Genomic DNA, 13,982 nt, shown 5'->3' with positions numbered 1-13,982 from the left:
GACAGACCTTTTATTCAAAACATGAATATTAAAAAATGCTGACTTTTTATCCAAAGGCTCACCAGAGCCATTCTCCTCAAATCCAGTCTAGTAACCCTTCTGCTTTAGGAACAGAGTCTTTTCTACAGAGGTGTCGAAAAAAGCAGTCTTTTAGGCTAGCAGTCATTCCCCCTTCAGAATGAGAAACGCATTTGGAATCTGATCCAAACCTCATTTAAGTTAATAAAAAAAGTCTTGCAAATTCACACTGGTCTATGTGCACCGTTGTTATTTCTTCTCTTAGCTACTGGACGTTCAAAGCAGAAACGACTGTTTACCCCACCAAGATAACTAGTAAGTACATTGATAATAGCAGCTGAAAGTATAAGTATATTCTGAAAGTAGGGCATACTTGCCTGTGAGATACTAGAGACAAAACAGAGATCAGGAATACACCTATGCTGGTAGGTAATCTCATTTTATTGAATGGTTTGAAATGCTGCTTAAAGTAACAACACTTTACAGTCTGTACATGCAGTTCCTATTTTAAAAAATTAAATACATTTATTTTTTAGAAGAGAAAACATGCATATTTATGTACATCATTTTGAGATAAAAGAAAGAATTACCATTTACAGCATGAATTCGTCTTTACAAATCTTTTAAGAGACAAGGCAGACAGTAGCAATTCTGTAGAAGGCAAAGCATACAAACTTCCTACGCTGAAGGTATAGTTTATTCATTGAGAGACATTAGCAACTGCAGAAGAAGGTCGTTTAAGGATGGATTCAACTGAAAATGACAGTGGCTCAGTTGTTGAATGTTTTGTTGTGGCCTCTTTGGCCCCAAAGAAGTCTTTTGCACGTTTGTCTATTGTAAACTTGTATTTCTGGTTCTCTTTAATGGCACACTCTCTGTATTTCTTAGAGGCATCTTCAAAAGTCTCTTTTACAAATGTTGTTCTCATCTCTGCTCCTGATCTGTCAGGAAACGTTTGCTGGAACAGTGACTGAAATGGATTGTATTTGAGTGATGGAAGGGGCTTGGTACTGTCTTTGCTGATTTTGCTTAATACCTGCTCCTGAGGAGCCAGAGAATCCTTATCAGAAATCTGAGAGAAAGTCCTTTTTGGAGGAGAGAAAGCTGACCTCTCACGAGCTTCCTGAGGAAGGCACGGTATCTCATTACATGACTGTTGAATGTCTTGCGTGTGGGTCAGAACAAGTGAATTTTCCAGTTTTGGAGACATGATGTCGTGCTCAGTGTTTGGACAGTCCTGACTTTGTGAGACCTTGGCATCCCAACCTGCCCCAGGTTTGAGAGCTTGGACGGTGGTAGCATTTAATAGGCATTGCTGGTAGAGGAGAGCATCACTAATGGGGCCACATTTTGGCCACACTAAGAACCTAGAAGACAGGGGATACTGCCTGTAGGTAGTAGCTACACTGACATTTGAAGAAATTAGTTCCATGTTGCTGGATCCTGAATACTGCATGGTTAGATCAAGGCAGGCTGGTAAAAAATTGCAAAACTCCTTGTTTGGAGTATCAACTTGAGCAGCGTTGAAGGCTGCTTTATACGAGTTGTATTCAGCTCCATGCACCATGCGGTTAGGGAGAAAAAGGGCAGCTGCTTGTGTAGCTTCCATCATCTCTCTCTCTTTGTACTCTCTCTCTAGCATAATGTTCTCCAACTCTTTATCAGCAAAAGCCCGTCTCTTTCTCATCCTGTCACTTACAGGGGGTGGCAAGGGCGAATTCCCTCCCAGGTAAGGGTCTGTTGGAATAGGACGGTAACCTAAAACAACAAGGCAGTATTAGGAATGAAGCCGCATAAGAAAAACATTAAAGCTGGGTTTGCAAAGGGGCTCGGTTTGGAGCCTGTCCTGCCAGGTGCTGAGCACTTACTACAAACCCTGGACACTGTCAGCTCCTACCGAAGTCACAGTGGCGCAGCGGCTTAGCTCACTGTGCCGTCAGGCACGTTCAGTACATGTTCCTCCACACAGATAAGCAAGCCCTGCTCCCCAGGCAAGTGTAGTCTCCTTCAAGTCTAGCTGACTAGTAACTTTAAAACGCCATTCCAAAACAGCAGATTTGGGGGGCGGGGGAAGTCAAAACCCTCCAGTGTGTTATGGCTGGTATTGTATCTTGCAGCGTAAGGAGATAACCGTTCCTTTTTAACAAGTATGGAGAGTTTTCAAATATTTTATTTCTTCTGAAATTAAAGAGATCTTCGATAAAAAATAGAAATCCAGTCTCCAGAATATTCAATTACCAGGCTAACTGGATTCATTTAATATAACTGATAGGGACCGATCCTGTTTGCTCTACCCAGACAAGTAATCCCATTGAATTAATGGAACTTCTTACATGAGTAAGGAGAACAGGGGTTTACCCTTTTTCATTCCCATTCCTCTCACACGGATTTATCCATTGCCAAGGAAGATATCTATACCTATAGCTGATGCCTTTTCTATTCTCTAAAGATGAATCACTATGTACACATTGCTACAAAGGGTAGAAAATTCCAAGGAGAACTAGGAGAAAAAAAAAAGAAAGTGAAGATAAATTCGAGGAAAGAATACAAAAGAGATTTTCTTAAAAGAGTGAATTGTAGATGAAAATTAGAGGTTTCTAACAAAACAAAATTTTAATTGCATTTGCACAGGCAAAGAAAATAGTTTTCTATTTGGGGGGTGGGAGGAGAGTTAGATTTGAGAACTGTAGTGCTTTACAGGGCTACAGTTTGGAAAGTAATTAAAGCAGACATAGAAATAAATTTGGGCACAATCCGAAGATGAAGGAGGGAATAAAAAAATACACCTTCTCACTAAAATATCAGTTTTTAAAATGTTGTTCTTCTACAAGTAATATTTTCGACAGGAAAAAAAATGAGCAGCCTATTATCCTTATCTTAGTATTGATAATGCAGCAAACGGTGCTGTTGTGTTAGGCGTTCAGATCAAAAGAAAAAAAGAAAAAGAAAAAAAACCAACCACTAATTGGTTTATTCATTTGCTGATAAAAACACCCACGAATAAATCACCCTGCACTGCAAAACTCTGCTGGGTAGTCATGTAAAAAGAATGTCAGCTTGTAACAGTAACTCTCAAATTTCAAATTACCGTTTGCTAGCATTTCAGGCATTATTTTGGGCGGGGTGAGGAACTGAAATTCTGCCACATCGATTCCAGCCACGAAGGGCAGGAGTTGCGGGCGGAGGCAACGAGGGCACACGCTACCCGCGCCCCTGAGCGCGGGTGGCCTGTGCCCTCGTAGCCTCCGCCACCCGGCGCTGGTAGCGGAAATAACGCTGCATTTCACGCGTGTCCCTGAGCAGCCGCCCCTCGGCCAAGAGCTACGGGCTTTCCCGCGGCAGAGCGGGAGTTTTCCCGCTGGCAGACGGTGCTGCGGCAAGCCCGTGGAAAGGCGGGGGATGCTCTTTACCTTCCAGGATGCTTTTGGCCAGGAGGCTGGGCGTCCGGACGTGCCTCTGGTAGACGGCTTTGCGCTCCAGGCTCGCCTGCTTCCCCGCCAGCCCCTTCTTGTCCTAGGAGAGCGATCCGGCGGCTCCCGTCAGCCCGGGAGCCGCCCTGTCCCGTCCTCCCGTCCCGTCCCGTCCCCTCTCACCTCGGTGGCTTGCTGCCGTCGGAGTGCCACCTGGGCGGCCATGACGCGCTGCCGCTCCACCACCAAGAGGCAGTTGGCACACTGGCAGTCGCGCCAGCGGCAGAACCGCTTGTGGCCCTTCAGGCACGACACCACGCCGTGGTTGCGGCACCGGGCGCACTTGGGCGTGCGGCTCAGCTTCCGCGGCTCGCCCCGCCGCGGGGCCGCCGCCGCTTCCTCGCCTTCCTCCTCCTCCTCCTCTTCTTCCTCCGGGCCGGTGGTGCTGCGCGGCGCGCCGGGGGGCTCGGCCACCTCCCCCTCTACGCTCTCCACGTCGACTTCCCAGTCGGCGGCGGCGCGTCCTTCAGCCATGGCTCCTCGGCGGCACAGCTGTAAAAGAGGGGTCAGGCCGCTCGCCCCCGTGGCGGGACGGGAGCCCGGGCACACTTGGCTCTCGGGGTGCCCGCCGCCGCCCGTCCGCCAGCAGCCCCGCCGAGATGCGGCCTCGTCGGGAAGTCATGGCGGGATGTCATCTCCCCCCTTACTGTCTGCTTTGGTCTCTTCCCCATGCCCCTCGACGGCCACTTCCCTCCCCCCCCGGACCGTCCCGGCTTCCCGGGGAGCCATGCTCCCCCGCCACAGGCAGGAGCGTGTCTCCAGCGGCGGAGGACGCGGGAGGAACCGCCCCAGGGCGATGCCGAGTGCCGCAGGGCTGCGGGGCTGTCAGCTCCCCCCGGGCACCTGGCTGTTTCAGGATCCTGACAACCCTCCTGCCTGCTGCGTTCAGACTTAGGGAACACCTGGGCTTCAGAGTCCGCCGCTGCCCGCTCCAGCGACCAGGGGCTATGCGGGCTCCTGGAGCCCTCTCCGCCATGGAAGCAGTGCCTTCTGACCCCCGCCTCCTTCCACCCGGCCTCCCATCCTTCCTCCCGCACTTTGCACTTACCGAGGCCGGCAGGCTGTGCAGGCAGCAGGCAGCCCCCCGCACCCCACCCCGCAGCTCGCAGGACCGTTGCTGCCCACGACTCGCGATCCCCGCACCTCGCGGTGTCAGGCTCCCCGACAGCCGGCACGCCGCGCCGTCGGGGGAACGCCGCGTCGCAGGGCGGCGGGCCGGGCCGGGCCGTACGTGGGTGTGGGTGCGCGCTCGCTGCACCAGCGCCGGGGCTGGCACCCGCCTCGCCCACGCTGCGCCCGCCCCGCGGCACAGTGCCCGCCGCGCCGGCCCCGCCGCGTTATCAGCGCCGGCCGCCGCCGCCCATTGGGCCCGCGCCGCGCGGCCACAACTCTGATTGGTCCGCGCCTCCACCGCCCCGCCCTATCCCCCTCGGCCCCCCCGCCGCGCGTGTGCCAGCCGCTCGCCCGTGGGTGCGGGCGGGCGTGGGGAGCCGCGCCGAGCGGGAAACGTAAGCGGGCGGCGACCTTCAATTTCAGGGCAAAAAGCTGGGGGGCGGGGGAGAAAGAGAGGAAAGACGGTAACGCGCGTGACGGTGACAGCGGGAAAACCAGCTCCGCGGGCGCGCGCCGCCCCCCTAGCCGGGAGCGCGCTGGGGGCGCGGGACGAAAGGGCTGAAACAGCCACCGCGGGGTTTTTTTCGTTTGCGGTCGTTCGCCTTGCTTGCCCCGCGAGTGGAGGGGACTCGTGGCATTGGCTTTTTTCGAGCCTGAAAATACAACGGAATCGGCGTTGTTTTTCTGTCCTGCCGGGAATGAAGGCGAGGGAACATATTCGTTTATTTTTTAGCGTTCCCTCCCCTCAGTGCAGTTTTCCACCGAGCATTCCTCCCCGCGCTCCTTGACGGAGCTTGCTCTTTGGAAATTGAGGAATGGCCCTGGCCTCCCAAAACAGGGAGCGACCGAAATTGTAACGCGCAAAGTCTCGGCCGCGGCAGGGAGGTGTCAGAGCTCGACGCTCCCGGCGGTGAAAACAGTAATTCCCACGGGACAGAAGCGGACAAAACACACCTCGGCCGCGTTCAGCACCGGGCAGGGGAAAAGCTAGCGATTTTAAACAGGGAAAGAAGAAACAAAAAGGCATGCGGGAGGGCATCGGTTCCCTGCTAGTGTGCTGCTCAAAAACTAACGATATGCAGAACATACGGCCGAAACTACCCTCCGAAAAGGGAAAATATTTTGCTCTCTCCCTCAGCAGCGCGTGTGTATGATAAATACTGGTAATGTTCATGTATATAATAAACATGGGTATCCACTCGCGGTGAGCGCACGGACCGGCTGCCGGCCGCCGGCTCGGCACGGAAAAACCCTGCTCTTGCAGCCCTTTGGGACAGGGGCCAGCGAGCGAGCGGCGGGACGGGAGCGGGCTCCGCTGCCGCCCGGGCCGGGCACCGGCCCTTCCCCTCTCCCCGCGGGCTCCTGCGGCGGGGAGAGAGAGCATTTGACCCGAGGGAGCGTCTGTCCTCCTCGGGCCAGGAGAACGGGGAGAGGGAAGCGCATCCCTCGACGGCAGGTATTATTCATCCCAAAAGAGAGTCTGGCTACTGTTTGACTTACAAGCATGACTAAAAGGCAAATACCCAAGGAATTCCACTTTCCCCCTTGGGGTCCCTCTTAAAAGGCGCAGGCATGACAAAGGACCTGCTAGGTTAGGAAACAGAAGTCCCCTTTGCTTGTAAACCGACACCAAATTACAAAGTACGATTCCGCGGGCCGCTGGAGTAAATTACAAAACAGTTCTCCTACTGTTTACTTTATCCACAGGGAACTGTGAAACCCGGCCATGATTTTAGAGCGTGTTTGTATAACTTTCTTCTTCTCCTCTTGTTTGCGCTGGGCTGCGCGGCGCGTTTGCGCTTCCCTCCAGCCTCTCTCCCTATTCCCGCCGAGGCGGAGCGGTGCCGCTGCCGTCCCCCGGCGGGATGCACCCGAGGGAAGGGAAGGTGGAGGGCGGTCTCCGGCACCGCTGCTCCCACTCGTGTGTAGCGGGGGACCTTCGCTCCCGCTCAGACCCCTGCTTTGGCCCATGGTGTCAGCCGCGCCCGCTGTGAGCTGACACGGGCAGACGCTGCGCCGCGCCGGGAAAAGCACTGATTTCCACGCGAGGGAAGGCAGTGAAGCCCGGCCATGTGCCGCTGGTCACGCACCTGCCCCGTTACAACGCTCCCCGCCGTCCCGCCAGCCCCGACGCCCGCGGGTCCCTGCGCCCAGGGCGGCGTCCGGAGCTGCCGCCACCCTCCCGGGATCCTTCCGAGCCCCTCTCCGCACACCCTTGCCCGTCCCTTCCCCGACCCGGCGCTTTGCCACGGGGGTCCCCCCGGGAGCTGCGGTGCCCGAGGCGGGGTGGGGATGTGCCGGGCCCCGGTGCGAGGTCGGGGATGGGTCCTGCGGCCGCTGGTAGCAGCGCCCTGGCCCGTGAGGAGCGGGGACGACGAGCAGCTCGGGGCACTGTAAAGACTGCAAACCGGCCTCCCCCGAAGGCCGGCGGGAGCGGGGCGCCCGGCGCCGGGCCCTGCTTCGCACTGCTCTCCTGTGCGGCGGAGACGGCGGGCGGGCAGCTGCAGGTGCCGCCGCCCCTCCGCTCCTCGCCCCCCCAGCCCTCCCTTCCTCCCGGGAAATTTATTAGCGAGGTTAGGGCAGGCTAACCAAACGGCAACCCCGGGTGCAATTTCCCCGGGAGGAATGCTTTGATCTTGCCCTCTCCCCGCGCCGTCGGGCGCAGATTACATTGCCAAACGCGGGAGATCCCCGCCGCTTGTTTGGTCAGCGATGTTACCAGTTAATCTGAAACAAATTGCCTCTGCTCCCGCCCGGTCGGACCCCCTTCTTCCCTGCCCCGGGGTCCCGGTGCCCGGCCGGGGTTGCCCACCGTGCCTGCGCGCTGCGCGCCCCGGAGCGACGGTGTGGGGAGGCCGGCATGGCGCGCTGTAGCCCGGGATCCGGGCCCTGCAAGGCAGGCTTCTCCTCCGCGGGACATGTATTTGCTTCAGCGAAGGTGTTGAGATTTCCCAGGTGTTTTCAAGACGGGGGGGGGGGGGGAAGAAAAAGAACGAAAAAGGAAAAAAAGGAAGAGATCACCTTTTCCAGTATTATCCAACCAGTAAAACCCGTAATTTCTTTTGCAGTTTTCTTCCATAAAAATGTGGATTTTTTTTCCTACATCATGCTCCCTCTGTCTCGTGTAAACATCATTTACACTAAGGTAAACCTGGATGACATTTTTTTCCAGTGACACAGACCTTTTTAAATGGTTGTACCTTAAAACGGTTTAAATAAGCGAGTTTTAATTTTTTATGTTTGTGTTTTAAACAAGCATGTAATAGTTTAATTTTTTTAATACACGACTACCTAACATATGTGTAAGCAGGTTTATGTTCGGGGTCACAGGAGGAATTTTCTGTTACTCCTGCTTGTCAATCAAATAAATATAATAAATATGTATAATAAAGATGTAAGAAATGTCGAGGCAACGTGTTCAGTATAGCATGATATGGAAGCAAATTTTATTGACTGTGAGAGTGATTCCACTGCCTTTGTAGGAATGTTTGCTTTGGCAAGGAGGGCAAGGGTTAGCCTTTATAGGGGAACTTGCGTATCGTACCAGGATAATCTTCAGTTGCCTAGATCTGGATTGATACCAAAAGCAGCAATGGTGAGCAAAGCAGAACTGGCACTTTGGGCACAGTTAGGGAAAGTCTGATGGGAAGTCCGGAGGCATCGGCAGAAATTTTCCCATGGACACAGACAGCTTTGGATCAGGCACAGAGTGCAGCAGAGTTCCCTGACTACAGCTCTTCTCACTCTGGCAGCTGCCTGGAAGGAGGAATGAGGTCCCGGAGAGGAGGAAAGGGGGGGCTGCGAAGGAAGGGCAGGTTTGTCCTTTGTGGCGGAGGGGTCTGCCCACTTATGGGGGCTGTGTCAGGGAGGCACATCCTGGCCCATCATCTGGAGTGGTGATCATTCGACGAAGCAAGGTTGGAGCGCGGCTCCATGGAACTAGAACCCACCCTTCTGCATCCTCGGGGTTCATGGCCAGGGGACATCGGGACAGACCTAGAGACACCCAAGACAAAACCAGTCCAAACCAGTCCCTACCCACTCCTGTGCTGGAACTTTGAATTTAAACAAGAAAAATGGCATGAGGAGGGCTCGTGTGCCATCCGCAGCAGTTTTGCTGCGGCTTGTAAACAAGGCTGACCTTTGGTTTGCCAGCATTCAATAAGCCAGTAGACATTTGGCAGGTCTCTTGCTAAAATGTACTAGAAAGTTGGATCAACCCTCAGCGTGAATATCAAGAATCCACTATACAAGCAGTGAGCATAGCAAATTGTCAAGTCAGCAACTAATGCACTTCACTGTAATCTTCCCAAATGTCTTAAGTAGTTTGGCAAATCTCTTGTTGCAATAAATTCTAGTGAAGTTTTGGGTTTTGCTTTTTTTCAACATATGGCCTTAAAAAGTAACTTAGCCAAGAATATTTTTAGAGTCACTGCAGAGTTTGCTGGAGATGTTGTCTCAAAACTTGTTTGCACTCTGGCAGTTTTATTCAAATGTCAACCAGATGCAGAAAGTGTGGGGTTTGGGGTTTTATTTTACAGTCCTGGAAAGTAAAGGTCAAGCCTCTGCAACATAAATTGTCTTTTTGATTGCCATATTTTAGTGGAACAACAAGAAGTCTCACTAATAAACTGTTTTGTCGTGATTTTACTTTTCCCCCTCAGGATGCATTATAATCATATGCAAAATATTTAAAATGCCAGTAAGACACCTGCCAAATCAAATAAGTTGGGTAGGCTATGCTGTGCTTAGCAGTAAAAATTCAATCACAGAAGCGTAACTAGCCAGATTGTGTTCTCATTTACTAGGTAGCATTGCAGTCTCTGAGTAGTCTTACTGTAATTAATAGGATGACTAGAGGTATTAGTCAGCATGAAAAATAGCATCTGAATCTGGCAATATATCAGTTAAAATAAGCCAGAGAGATTCAGGCCATATTGATACATGCAGGTATCCAGGCCACACTAACAGCTGCTTGTTATACTCCTACTAGCAAGAAAGTCTGTAGAACCATTTACAGAGCGTGATATTGCACCACGCACATACAAGTATCAGACTTTGACTCACTATGGGTCCACTATGGAGTACACAGGTGTCCAAGGTGGCAGAGGTGGAAGAGGTGAATGGGATCTGCTCGGCACTTGGAGCACGTCAGAGTGAATGCGAGACACTTAGGCTCTCTGAAAACTGTGGAGAGAACACAGACTAGTACATCCCTGCCTATCATCTTTCCACTGAAGCTCTCTGAAAGATTTTGCCATCTACCTTTCTGAGAACTTACCTGGAAAATCAGATGGCCCTTTGCTGTAACTCCATGGGGCAGGAGATCTGTCCGTGTGGCACATGGACATGTGCAGGTACTGTGAACTCCCACTCGCTTGGTTCTTGGACATCGGTTGAGGAAACATGAAAGCAAGGGATGAACTCCCAATACAGCAGGTATGACGCTGATGCATCTCAAAATCCTCCCATACTTAAAAGGAAGCATTTATGGGTGAAGGCCCCCCTTCCAGAAGATTTTACGTGATGTTTGAGGTGGAAGAGATTTCTGCAGCTATACAAATAAAATCTGACCCTATTTGGGAGTTTCTTTTTTTCTTTGTTTCATTTTTGGCTAGTACTTCTGCACATCTTCTGTTTTGTTTTGTTGATGTCCAGAGCCAGCACCAGGAGAATCAAAAAGTACATGGAGTACAGAGATAGAAACAGGTATCTTTAGGTGTCTGGAAGTAGATGCCTTGCATTGGAGGTATTTTAAGTACCCCAGACAGCTTGGCATAATTTTTGATATCCAGGGAATTTTCCAGTACACCACACTTGGTCCACACATCATTCCTATCGAGTATTTTGGAGAGGGGATGAGTATGGCTGCTGCCAGCCTTTGCCTCTTTGTTTCAGCTGCAATCACTGGGATCTCTGACTCCCCTCGCAGTCAATATAAACAGAGGGTTGACACCAGGGTCACCTTCTGAAGGGATGGCATAGCCACTGCAAGGAAGAAGCTGGTGCCCTGGCTGGACACAGCACCTATCTGCTAAGGGACATTCAGGAGCATCTTATTTGCTGCTTCTCTTGCCCTGCCTTTGGTGCACTCTTGGTTCCAGTGCTATGCAATGGCTTTGCAAACACTCTTGTGGGGCAGAGGTGTCTCTGGCCCACCTTGTGAGTTCATCTCATAGCAGAAATGAGCAGGACTGAAGTATCCATTTTTGTTCTGACTTAAATCTGTGAAGGGGAACACGCGAGCTGTAACTGCTTCAAACTCTTTTCCTCTCACAAGCGCACCTGCTCATTGACTGTCTTGAATTTGACTCTTGGAATAGATACCCTGGTCATGTCTGTAGGCAGAGCCCATCTGGACCAGGCATTTAGCACTGTGGCTCAGCACATGGCCATACGTCAGATTTATCTAGATATTCTGCTTCCTGAAATCATCAAAGAAAAATCAAACAATACCTGAAATTATTCCTATATTAGGCAGACCATCACTAGTGTGGAATGTATTATAAATATATATTTAACAAATGCTGTGTTTATTATTGTAAACACAAATCTAAGTGAAAAATCTAAGGCATAATGCTTTCCTGAAAGGTGCAGCCGCTCAGTATTCTGGGATCAAACTCTTCCCTTCATTCCACACAGACACCCCATTGAAATCCTTGAGATTAAATGGGCATAAGTCTGAGTTTAACATATTGCAGATGTGTATATATATTAAGAACATTGGATGCATTGTACTCAAAAATGCTATTTTACTTACGGTATTTTTTCAGCACTTATGATTACTTGCAATAATAAAAAAGACTATTCCACAAACTGCTCTAAGATCATATGACATAGCAAGCACACTGTCATCTACTTCATGATTTAACATCTGTGACACTTCAGTAATTCGCGGTCTTTGGCCATCCAACATGATACCAACTACGCAAAGTGTCAAACCACTCAGTGCATAAAATTAACCAATTCTAGGAGTAAAAGGCTTTAACCAGCTCTGCTGAGGTCAACAGAAAACCTCGTGTGTCAACTGTAGGTGAAATTGGGTAAAGCTCGTATTTAATTCATTTTGACTTAAAAGAGAAGACAACGCGCTGTTCAGAGATTCATCCTGCCCTGCATTACCAGTTTGCTAGTAGTATGATTCACAAAACACTGGGCTTGAAGAGTTTCTTGCTGGCTCTTCTTTGACTATTCACTCAGAGAGGTGAGAGGAGCTGTTGTGCCACAGGGCTGCGGGAGCACCCTCTTGCTGACACTGGCCTGGGAGTGCACATCTCTGTCTCCTCTGTGACTCCCACCTGAAGGATTTTTTCCTTGGGACCTGCTTTCCTGGTCTGTAAGGGTACATTTTCCATCCCATATCGGACTGCAGTGCAGAAACACCAACAGCTCAGCCAGAATGTCCAAGCAGTTGATACTATCTGGTTTAACCACATGCTAGAGACCTGGGTGATACACAGTTTGGGGGATATATAGCTATAAATTACAAGCTCCCTTTCCTAAATAGTGGTGAGAAAACTCTTTCAGAATACATTTATGATAGCAAGACACACCCAAACAGCTGGTTAGGGGAAAAAAAAAAATCATCCAAATTTGTAACCAAGAAGTAAGGAAGCATGAGAAGGTGCCCAAGAACCTAGGTGTTTGTAGTGGCGTACTAACTTACAAAACGTATCATCACTTCAACAAGGTACCAGAATTTCATGCCATAATGATTAAACTAGCGCTCTCCATAATCAGCCCACTGAAGGATGTGCAACAACAGGAAATACACTCCAGTCTCAAGTGCTGGTGAGTGAATTCTTCTGATTTCAGCCAGAAGCACCATAAAATCCTGACCATGAAATTGTGGAAGCAAACGGTGGCTTGCTCCCCAACTTCCACAAAGCTGCACTACATCCAGTAGGGATCACTGCAACATGAATGTGCTAATCTCTTGCTGTCCGTATTCCTTCCAGCTTTTCTTTAGCTGTACATCATGCATCTCTTAAAATGAGTGGAATTACCATACATTAAAAGGAATGTATTACAGGGATGTCAATGTGTTTCAATACAAGGAAAACTTTTCTGGGACCTAAAAAAGAAATCACCTAGCCAAGAATGAATTTTAATCAAATTGTTGCCTTTTTTTCTTTTTCTACAGAGGAACTAGTTTAAGCGTGGAGAAAAAAGACGATTATATTAGTAAAGGTTTAAGAACAATAAGATTTGCATTGTAACTGAGTTGCAAATAACAGGGATGTAAATCAACAAATAAGGTCTTCCTTTTGCTTGTGTGGGAGCAGAACGTGCCCCTCAACGCAATCACATCTCCCCACAAGTCAGTGGCTGCTCTGCCTGCATTAGGACTGACTGCCCAGCAGCATGTAACACACACAAATGCTGGCAAGGTAAAAATGTCACTGTACATGATTTGAGAACTACGTTCCATGATATACCAGAATAATAATGGACAATAATAAATGAGAGTCCTCGGCTCTCTTCTTTGGCTGAATAGGTCTAGCTGAGTCAGAAAAGACCGCGTCTCGTTTTTCCAGTGTGCGCTTTTGTTAGGTCAATAGAGAGACTGTTAGGGAGTGGTAACGTGAGCTGGGTAATGTGTGCAGGTTCTGGGGCTTTATTGTGTCCCTGCTATGTTAATTAGTATTAGGAACATGATGGATTGGCAACACGTGTACTTTCTGAGTCTTAAACCAGCCCCGAGAGTTTAGCACTCCATTAGTTACACATCACAGGAACCCAGTGATGTTTACTCAAAAAAGTATCACTTACAGGAACGAAACATTCTAATTCATTCCTGATAGGGGCTGTGGGGGACACCTGCCCCACGTTCAGACCCCGCCAGACCACGCTCCAGCCCAGCCCAGGATCACGCTGGGAATCCCACATCAAAGGTCTCTCTGAAGTATCTCTCAAGGGAAGGAGAGATGGAGAAGCACCAGCCTCAACAAGCTTTCTCTGCACAGCTTCTCTTGTAGAGAAGGTAGGAGCAGGGAGTGTAGTGAGAGATGGGCAAGATGCGTCTCTTGGTGAAATTCCTCTGCAGAAGAGAAGGCAGAGGAACTGATCGGGCTGTTTCCTTCCTCCGGCCCTGACAACCCCCTCTCCCCAAGCAATGCTGTCATACCAGCCAGCAAGGAAACTCTCTTCTCTGCAAACTGGAGATGCAAATCAGTATGGGGGGCAAAATGCTGAAAAAGCCTCAGCCCTTCTCAAAGACCCAGGGAGAAATGGTTGCGAGAGGCTGAACACAATTTTTCCATAGCCAGATCCCACACCCCAACCCTTCCATGCACCAAGTAACATAAAAACCTCAGCTCTGCTCCTTGATGATGTGCCCCCCTGGAGAAATTCTTTGAAGTTTCCTGCCCTTCAGCAGTG

The 13,982-nt window shown here is 50.1% G+C and overlaps 1 protein-coding gene across 1 annotated transcript; it reads right to left on the bottom strand.

Moving 5' to 3' along the window:
- Positions 1-718: 718 nt before the first annotated feature.
- Positions 719-3,962, bottom strand: DMRT2 (doublesex and mab-3 related transcription factor 2; the record flags this gene model as incomplete). The annotated part of the gene is made up of 3 exons (XM_082013791.1): positions 719-1,776; positions 3,429-3,531; positions 3,612-3,962. 3 exons carry the CDS (start codon positions 3,960-3,962, stop codon positions 719-721), a joined length of 1,512 nt encoding a protein of 503 aa, XP_081869917.1.
- Between the last annotated feature and the right edge of the window lie 10,020 nt (positions 3,963-13,982).

This window comes from Phaethon aethereus (assembly GCF_964289735.1).
Source record: "Phaethon aethereus genome assembly, chromosome: Z".
In the NCBI taxonomy this organism is placed as follows: Eukaryota; Metazoa; Chordata; class Aves; order Phaethontiformes; family Phaethontidae; genus Phaethon; species Phaethon aethereus.
Note: the sequence above shows the minus strand (reverse complement) of the source record. Positions and strands in the feature narration are given on the sequence as shown.